This window comes from Nipponia nippon, unplaced genomic scaffold (genome assembly GCF_047370975.1).
Source record: "Nipponia nippon isolate SJK-2023a ecotype South Korea unplaced genomic scaffold, ASM4737097v1 scaffold_11, whole genome shotgun sequence".
NCBI lineage: Eukaryota > Metazoa > Chordata > Aves > Pelecaniformes > Threskiornithidae > Nipponia > Nipponia nippon.
In genome coordinates, this window is record NW_028262302.1 from 19,485,498 (window position 1) to 19,495,072 (window position 9,575).

Genomic DNA, 9,575 nt, shown 5'->3' on the forward strand with positions numbered 1-9,575 from the left:
TGCTGAACACTTTGCTCCTTCTGATGACTTACCTGTGTCCTGACTGTGAAACTGTTATGTTCCCAAATATGTCCATATCTTAAGTAGTACGTGTTTCGTTGCCCTGCCTAGTTTTTGTATTAAAAGTTGAATTCTCTTTGCTATGTCTAACTTTCCTCAAACTCTTCAACCTGGGGTAAAATAATGTATAGCTTGGGCTAGGACTTAGTAGAGATCTGTGGAATCGGGGGTGCTGGAGGCAGTGCAGAATTAGGGGATATCAGTGAAATGATTGGGCACATCTAAAGAAAGCATAATAGACAAAATATAATTTGAGTTCTACATGTGGATTTTTGTTTAAAACAACAACAGAACTTGGAGAAATTAACTGAAGAAAAATGAGTCAGAACTTACTAAACGTGCTGGTCAAATTGCAGTCTTGCTCAGGGAAACGTTCAAACCATTTATATATGAAACACTCAAACCTTGCGTATCTTGGAAAAGACCAAACTATGTTTGGGGCTAAGTTTAATGTTTGACTTAATTTCATTAATATAATAGTGCTTCTGTTTAACAGTGTTAGCCCTATTTTATTTCTCAAGACTTATTCGTAGAGGGAAGCTCAAATGCTTCATCTGGTAATCTAAATTTTTATTCTAAAGACAGATAATATGAGCATTAAATGGGAAAAATCTTATGAACTTGTGCATTTCATTGTTTAAATATTTAGCTACTTATTAGAATTTTTAAAGATCTGTTTGCACATCCAAAGCTAGTAGAGCTTGGAGTGTACAGAGTTCAACCCTACCCTAGCAATATTTGTTTCCTACTGAAAGTTGGTATGTAGCTGAACACTTCTGCAGTACATGAAATTCTAGAGTTTTAAGGCTGAGATTGAACATCTGTGTTGCACCATGAACAGGACCTGTACCTTGTAGCAGATTTTTGATACCATGAAACTCCATTTCAAGTTTTTTGCATTTTTCTTTCAATACAGCAATTCTGTATCTGGCTGGATAGCAGTTCACCAGAGCAGACTGTACCATACCTTTGGACTGAAGAAAAACCTGCAAGTAAGTTAAGTTGCACTATTATCCACACCAATCCTACTGTACTGACTTTAATCTAAGTAGAATTACTATGATTTTTAAAGTAATTCTAAAGTAGAACTTAAATTTGGACCTTACTGCCTGGGAAAATCGTAAAGTTGGGTTTGTGGAAAAACCTCAAGTCTGGTGCTTTGGAGTTTTTGTTATTTAGTGGTGGTTTTTTTGTTGTTTTGGGTTTTTTTGGTTTTGTTTGTTTTTTTTTAAACCACACCCAAAAAAACCCAAAACAACAAAAAAACAAACCAGAAACAACAAAAAAAACTTTTTTTTTAAGCAGTAGTCACTACAGTTGGTTCCTCACCTTAACCTGTGATCTGATGTTCCACTGAGGATGAAACGTACTTCCACAGTCTCAGTAGATTGCATAATAGTTTGGATTGACCTTAGTCACTGTAAATCTGGAGGCAGCTCTATACTCTTAAAAAGCTCCAAGACACAGATTTTCTGAGGACAGGGTTGGCCTACTAGAATGTTTCCTCTTGCAGTTGTATCTAAGTATGAAGTCTTAATTCTTGCTGCATTAGTTGTTAGGGCTAATTTGTTAAGAGTTAGAACTTGTGTTGCCCTTCAGCTCCTCCCCAATCTGAAAGGTAACATTAGGAAGTGTTTGCTGTCTGTGATCATTCAGGGCTCATTCCTGTAGGTGGCTTTCTAAATTAAGGATTCTAAGCTTATATTTACTAGCTACCATAAAGCTGCTTGACTGTTAACTGAAGCAACTCTAGGTTATCTATCCTATCCGTGCTAGACAAGTATATAATACTTCAAAATCTAGCAGAACAGCAGATTATTGAATGAATGAGAAGATGTGACGAGATCTATTGTCCCTGGAAGTTAAAATCACGTCATGGCAATACTTCTAGACTGTAGATTTTGTAAACCAGTAGCATTTCAGTAGAATCCAAAAGCATCTTGTCAGGGTAGGCTTTTAAAGGGCTCACAACATGAGCAATTGAGCAGGTAATTAAAATGTCACAGAAGACAAACCAACTGAAGATGATAAGTTTCTTTTGACTGTCAAAGTGAAGACAGAATATAAGCATTCCATTAATATGTTGCAACAGATCTTTCAAAGGGATAATCAACTCTCTAAATATCTGGTTTTCAGAAGAAGATGGGAAAAATTGAATGGAGAATTGAAAAGAGAAGGTGTTGAGGATAGTTTTCTTACCTGTCCATCTAATCCTGTCTCCCCTTTTCAGCTCCTATTGGACAGGCCATTCATCGCTTGCTTCTGATCCAGGCCTTCCGCCCAGATCGTTTGTTGGCGATGGCGCATACCTTTGTTTCAACAAATCTTGGAGAGTCTTTTATGTCCATTATGGAGCAGCCTTTAGATCTGACACACATCGTAGATACAGAGGTAACCTGCTTGTTTTTGAAAGGCTAAAATCCTGAGGTAATGCTCAGTGCCACCTTGAATGAGTTCTATAGTGAGTAAAGCTATCCACTGGAACATTGCTTCCACTTATCCTTCTCCCCAAGGTATGAAGCATGGATTGCTTTCCTATTTGTTAATGTAAAACTAACAGTAGCATAATGTCTTTAGCTGGCCGGTGAGAAGAAAAACTGAGCTTACTGCATTCTTGTATTCATGTAATGAGTGATTTCTATCCTTTTAAACTTCTTGGACAACAGGTGAAACCTAATACCCCTGTGCTGATGTGTTCAGTGCCTGGTTACGACGCCAGTGGTCATGTTGAAGACCTTGCAGCTGAGCAGAATACACAGATTACTTCTATCGCTATTGGTAAGAACATACCATATTTCATCATCTAAGCGTAAATGAAATCGTTAGCAGTAAGAGCTTTAGCAACCTTCTGTCTTTTAGGTTCTGCTGAAGGGTTTAACCAAGCAGATAAAGCAATAAACACAGCAGTGAAATCTGGAAGGTAAGTTCTATCTCCTTTTTAGCTAGAATATGGCCTAGTAGAAAGGTAAATGGGGGGGGGGGAAATAACCTATTGGCTAAACAGGTAAAACTGGTTAAAAAAAATTGGGACTGCCTTCTGAACTGAAATTTGTAATAACTTAAGTACAGCTGTTCACAACTTGTATTTGATTTCAATGTTTTCAAGAGAAATAGGTTGTATCTGCAAAACAGAAAAGTTATGCCATTTACAGTAAACAGTAACTGATTCTATGTAGAAGACAGGCTTTAAAATCTGCAGCATTAATATCATATTCTTTTACTCTTTGTGGTGATTATAGCCAGGATCAATAAGCTGTACACTAAAAAGCACTTGTTCTCTTTCAAAACTTCACAGATGGGTAATGCTGAAGAACGTTCATCTGGCTCCTGGCTGGCTCATGCAACTAGAAAAGAAGCTACATTCCCTACAACCCCATGCTTGCTTCAGACTCTTCCTTACCATGGAGATTAATCCAAAGGTAACACTGAGCTGAAATTTGATGCTCTGGTAGAATAAGTGGCTTGCAGAGCCAAGAGTGCTACCCAGGGAAGGTTTTCTCATTATTGCCTTTCTGCATTAAAGAAGGAGGAGAATACATGATTGTCAGGGTAGTTACTAGCCTTGGTTTCTGATAACTTAATTGTAGCTGGAAACTTCATACCATTCCTTTTGCTGCTTCCCCTACCCTCCCAAAGAAAGGCAGGACATCACTGTGTGCTCACACTGAGGTTTTGAATCTAATGCAAACTGTGCTGTTAGAGGAATTTAATTTAGTGAAGGCTAAAGGAGTTGGATTTGAGTTCATTGATCTTTTCTAGGTGCCAGTGAATTTGTTACGTGCTGGCCGAATCTTCGTATTCGAACCTCCTCCTGGTGTAAAGGCAAACATGCTGAGGACTTTCAGTAGCATTCCGGTTTCTAGAATGTGCAAGGTAAGGCTGCGGCTTGTGTGGGTGAAAGGAAATGTCAGAATGCATTTGTTAAAATCTTACCTTAGAAAAAGATGATAAAACTTCAGCTTCTAAGATGTACATAGAAGTTTTTGTTCTCACAGAAGTAAAGGAGTAGTTGCTCCTTCTGTTGGTAGAATGTATTTAGTTTTGGTAGCAATCTAGCATTAAATAATGATCTTTTCTAGCCTTTTACCAAGTTTTGATTATCAGTTCACTTGCGTAATAATTGTATTTTTTTTTTTCTCTCCACTTCCTAGTCTCCAAATGAGCGTGCTCGTTTATATTTCCTCCTTGCCTGGTTCCATGCCATTATCCAAGAGCGTTTGCGCTATGCTCCATTGGGTTGGTCCAAGAAGTATGAATTTGGAGAATCTGATCTGAGATCTGCCTGTGACACAGTAGATACATGGCTGGATGATACAGCAAAGGCAAGTAGTTTTGTGTACTTAGGTACAGTTAATACTTAGATTACTTAAGATCTTCAGTGAGGCAGTCTGTTCTGGAAACATTTAGTAAGTTAGATGAGTAGGCTCAAGTAACCTGGTGGCAATTTAACTTAGTTTTTGAATTTGATTCCTCTATGCTAATTACATTGCATTTTCTTTATAGGGCCGCCAAAACATCTCACCTGATAAAATCCCCTGGTCTGCATTAAAGACACTGATGGCACAGTCTATCTATGGAGGTCGCATCGATAATGAATTTGATCAACGTTTGTTAAACACTTTCTTGGAACGTCTCTTCACTACTTTAAGTTTCGATAGTGAATTCAAACTGGCTTGCAAAGTTGATGGACACAAGGATATTCAGATGCCAGATGGAATCAGGTATCGTTTTTTCCTTATCCTGATCTCTATGTACAACTTGTCTTTTTTTAACATTAAAAAAAAAAAAAAAAACACGACCAAAAAAAAAAAATCCCCAAAACAAACCAGACCTAACCTGTATCTCTGTGCTGGAATTTAGCTGTGTAAACATTTGACTCAGGCAAAGAATTACCTTGCCATTCTAATAGGGGAAGCCTTCTAATGAATATTAAAACTCTGCCTTGCAGGCGTGAAGAATTTGTCCAGTGGGTTGAGATGCTGCCAGATACACAAACACCATCATGGCTGGGCCTGCCAAATAATGCAGAGAAAGTTCTTCTCACCACACAAGGTAAAATCAGAACTTTAACAATGTCTTGCATAGATTACCAGGCCACCATTTTAACTAAAAAGCCAAAGAGAAATAATATAAATCCTGCTGAAGAACTGATACCTTTCCCCTCCTCCCTCAACATAGTTGGTTTAACTTCTGCAAAGTAAAACACTCAAGCCATCCAAAAACTGACCAGAAGCTTGTGAATTAAACGTTCAACCTTCCAGATGTCAAGCTCCCATCTTGATTCTGGAAAGCTTTATTGTCAGCTCTGGAGCCACCTACAGCTAGGCAGTTCTGTATCTTAGATCTAGGCTAGGGGAAAAGAAAAATTCTAGTTCATGCATGTAGTAGAATGTTTTCATCTTGATGCCACTGCTTCTCTGACTAACAGCATATCTTCTGTTTTAGGCATAGATATGATCAGTAAAATGCTGAAAATGCAGATGCTAGAGGATGAGGATGATCTAGCTTATGCAGAAACTGAGAAGAAGACAAGAACTGATTCTACATCAGATGGTCGCCCAGCCTGGATGAGAACACTGCATACCACAGCCTCTAACTGGCTTCACCTTATCCCACAAACTCTAAACCATCTGAAGCGAACTGTGGAAAACATTAAGGTAAGAACTAGGGTTTGTCTAATGTGGGCATAGGAAGTGCATAAGTTCTGGTACATTGGAACATATGCATTGTGATTTGCAAGTACCGATTAAACGGTTGGGGCAACAATGGACCCTGTATTGATGCTGATTTTGACTGCCATAGCTATGTAATGCCCCGCTGGGTTTCTTGAAATGCTCTTAAAAGTTGGTTTGTGTATTCTGGGGATTATTTCAAGAAATACAATGGCAAACTGTCTATCAAGGGTACTTCTGAAGCTTCTCTGTGATCAGGTATCAAGAAACAACCTTCCTGTTGTACCTGTAGCACACTGACTGCTGCTTATCGTAGAATCATAGAATCATAGAATCGTTAAGGTTGGAAATCATTGAGTCCAACCGTTAACCTATCACTGCCAAGTCCACCACTAAACCATGTCCTCAAGCACCATGTCTACCCTTCTTTTAAATACCTCTAGGGATGGAGACTCAAGCACTTCCCTGAGCAGCTGACTACCCTTTCAGTGAAGAAGTTTTTTCTAATATCCAACCTAAACTTCCCCTGGCGCAGCTTGAGGCCGTTTCTTCTCATCCTATCACTTGTTACTAGGGAGAAGAAACAGACCCCCACCTTGCTACAGCCTCCTTTCAGGTAGTTGTAGAGAGCAATAAGGTCTCCCCTCAGCCTCCTCTTCTCCAGACTAAACAACCCGAGCTCCCTCAGCCGCTCCTCATCAGACTTGTGCTCTAGACCCTTCACCAGCTTCATTGCCCTCCTCTGGACACGCTCCAGCACCTCGATGTCCTTCTTGTAGTGAGGGGCCCAAAACTGAACACAGCACTCGAGGTGCAGCCTCACAAGTGCCGAGTACAGGGGCACTATCACCTCCCTGGTCCTGCTGGCCACGCTATTCCTGATACAAGCCAGGATGCCATTGGCCCTCTTGGCCACCTGAGCACACTGCTGGCTCATGTTCAGGCAGCTGTCAACCAACACCCCCACGTCCTTTTTTGCCAGGCAGCTCTCCAGCCACTCCTCCCCCAGCCTGCAGCATTGCCTTTAGAGTATTGGTATTGCCTTTAGAGCCAGTGCACATTAATTACTGCTCAAACTTAGTGATGGTTAGTGAGGGGAGATACGGCAGCAGCTTCTGCTAACTGTGAACGGAAATTGCAAGAGCTGGAGGAAACTTGAGATCTGGACAGTAGTACCCTAAGCTCTGACTCCAGAATATTCAACTCCCCAGTTGAATATGGCCATGATTGCCTAAGTGCTTCTAAAGACTTAGTCTGGGATAGTAGGTGAGAACCTTTTGTTGCTGATTAAAAGAAATCCAGAGTTGACTGCAGTTGAGCTGCAGCAGGCAGTCAGTATTAATTGTTCAATAAGACTTCTACTTTCTTGCTTCTCCAAGGGAGATGAGGTTGTTGTAAAACAGTCTCTTCTCTGCCATCACTTTCTGCACCATAGACTGCATCTTCATGTTTAATGGTTGTAGTCCCAGTGTCACTGGTCAGTCCATCCAGGATTTGGGGGTTACTTTTTGTAGCAGTTCTCCAGCAAGAACCTTGAACTTTGATCTGCAACTTACTTTCAATGTTTTGACAATCAGGATCCTTTGTTCCGATTCTTTGAGAGAGAGGTGAAAATGGGAGCTAAGCTGCTTCAGGACGTTCGTCAGGACCTTGCAGATGTTGTTCAAGTGTGCGAAGGAAAAAAGAAACAAACCAACTATTTGCGTACACTTATAAATGAACTTGTGAAAGGTATGGTAATTCAAATTAGCATCTCGCAGTGCTCTCCTGCCTCTTGCACCCTGTAAGTTGGAGGCTATTAGGCTCAGCAGCTTAAAAAAAAATTGCAGGAAAACTAGGATTGACTTTACCATTTGAGACAAGAATGCTTTTGAGTCAAGCATAAAATTCCAATTGGTTTGGTTTGGGATTTTAAGTTGAGGTAGCTAATATTAGGCTTTTTTGTACAGCTTATATCAGCAGCTTAATTCCTTAGCGGAAATCTTTCGTAGTTCTTTCAGTCTCTGAATTGTGATGGAACAGAGTTACTTACCACAAAGTGAGTAATATTGCTCCTATAAAATCTAGAAAATATTCAAGTTCTCTAAAATTCTGTTTCAAGATTGTACATAAATGTGGAATTTTCAGACATCCTCCTAGTAATACATGAAGATCTGCTGTCTGCTTTGAACAAAAGCATTTCCTAAAACACAGATACTTGACCTCTTCAATTTTTTCTAAAGAACTCAAATCTTCACAAAAACTTGAAGAGCAGTTACTGCAGTATATAGCTGTGCGTAACTGAAGCTGCTGCTGAAGGGTTTCTGTAACTGGATGGCATGTTAAATAAATACTAGACCTGGAGGCCATTTCCTTTGTAATCTTTGAAAGTAATTTCACTTACTGAGGAGCCTTTTAAGATAGAGGCTGATATCTTTGTCCAAGTCTTAAATGGCTAATGGGAGAAAAAATGAAGTGTCAAAATAGTGTGTAATTCCAGCTTGTATGCAAACAAAACTTAATTCTAATCACATTTTTCATAGGTATTTTGCCTCGTAGCTGGTCTCATTACACAGTGCCAGCTGGTATGACTGTTATTCAGTGGGTGTCCGACTTCAGTGAGCGCATTAAACAGCTGCAGAATATTTCCCAGGCAGCTGCTTCTGGTGGAGCAAAAGAACTAAAGGTATCTTGTGCTGACTTGTTCTAGAGGTTATATCTAATTCAGGAGGAGCTGTGTAACTACTTCATGGAGTCTTCACATCAAGACTTCTAAATATTTCCTCAGGCAAAACAACTTCAGTCAATGTTCTCTGAAATGTGCTTGTAAATACTGTTGAGTATCTCCTAATCTAAAAATGGTGGGGCTTCGCAGGCTAACTGTTGATACAGATTAGAGGGAAACTTAGTACTTTAGAGTGACAGAACACGTAACCTTAGAGCAAAAAGCAGTTTAGCAGTTACACAGTGTCCCAGTAGCAGCAGGGAAATTTTAGTTTAAATAATTGCATTTATGATAATCATTAATTAATACTGCAGCTGATACCCTTTTTAAAATTTTTTCCCCCCTCAAATAGAACATCCACGTGTGCCTTGGTGGCCTGTTTGTACCAGAGGCGTATATTACTGCCACAAGACAATATGTTGCCCAAGCAAACAGTTGGTCCCTTGAAGAACTGTGTCTTGAGGTCAATGTTACGACTACACAGAATGCAGTACTGGATGCGTGCAGTTTTGGAGTGACAGGTAAACTTATCAGAAAGGAGGAGCTCCTTGCTCTAAAATACTTTCAGAAGCTTCTAGTATTAAATGGGCTGTATTAAAAGAAGAAGATCCTATTGCAAAAGTTAATACACATTTTCTGAAGTGGTTTAAAGATTAGTTTGATATTAGTTAGTAGGGAAGAACTTAGGATGCTAATAAATATCAAGACTCAGGTCAGTATATATTTAAGCGGTATCGGCCTCTTTATTTTGCGATACGAAATACTTACCTCTCATTTAGTGGACTTCAACAGCATTTAAATGATGCATAGGGAGACAGTCTTTGTCTGGGTGTATGAAAGCTCTTAGAACTCCCAAGTGTATTTCACTTCACAGGCCTGAAGCTTCAGGGAGCTACATGCAGTAACAACAAGCTGTCTCTTTCGAATGCTATTTCAACTGTACTGCCCATTACACAGCTTCGCTGGATCAAGCAGACAAATGCTGATAAAAAAGCAAATGTTGTAAGTATTGAGAGTTCTTTTTAAAATTATTTTTATCATAATTAGATCTACCTAGTAATTTCCTGAAGCTTTATGGATACTTTTTTCGGGCACCACAACCACAAATCAAATTGTTCTTTTCTGATATTCTCAGTGTC

At 39.5% G+C, this 9,575-nt stretch overlaps 1 protein-coding gene across 1 annotated transcript in view; it reads left to right on the plus strand.

Annotated features, from left to right (window-relative positions):
* DYNC1H1 (dynein cytoplasmic 1 heavy chain 1) overlaps nt 1-9,575 on the plus strand; it is a 46,438-nt gene that overhangs the window by 36,173 nt on the left and 690 nt on the right. Inside the window, exons 64-77 of the mRNA XM_087747717.1 lie at nt 977-1,052; nt 2,291-2,451; nt 2,727-2,838; nt 2,920-2,980; nt 3,356-3,479; nt 3,820-3,933; nt 4,212-4,382; nt 4,564-4,781; nt 5,009-5,112; nt 5,506-5,717; nt 7,310-7,463; nt 8,255-8,397; nt 8,789-8,957; nt 9,311-9,438. Coding sequence (XP_087603843.1) covers nt 977-1,052; nt 2,291-2,451; nt 2,727-2,838; nt 2,920-2,980; nt 3,356-3,479; nt 3,820-3,933; nt 4,212-4,382; nt 4,564-4,781; nt 5,009-5,112; nt 5,506-5,717; nt 7,310-7,463; nt 8,255-8,397; nt 8,789-8,957; nt 9,311-9,438 — 1,947 coding nt within the window. The remainder of the gene's footprint in view (nt 1-976; nt 1,053-2,290; nt 2,452-2,726; nt 2,839-2,919; nt 2,981-3,355; nt 3,480-3,819; nt 3,934-4,211; nt 4,383-4,563; nt 4,782-5,008; nt 5,113-5,505; nt 5,718-7,309; nt 7,464-8,254; nt 8,398-8,788; nt 8,958-9,310; nt 9,439-9,575) is intronic.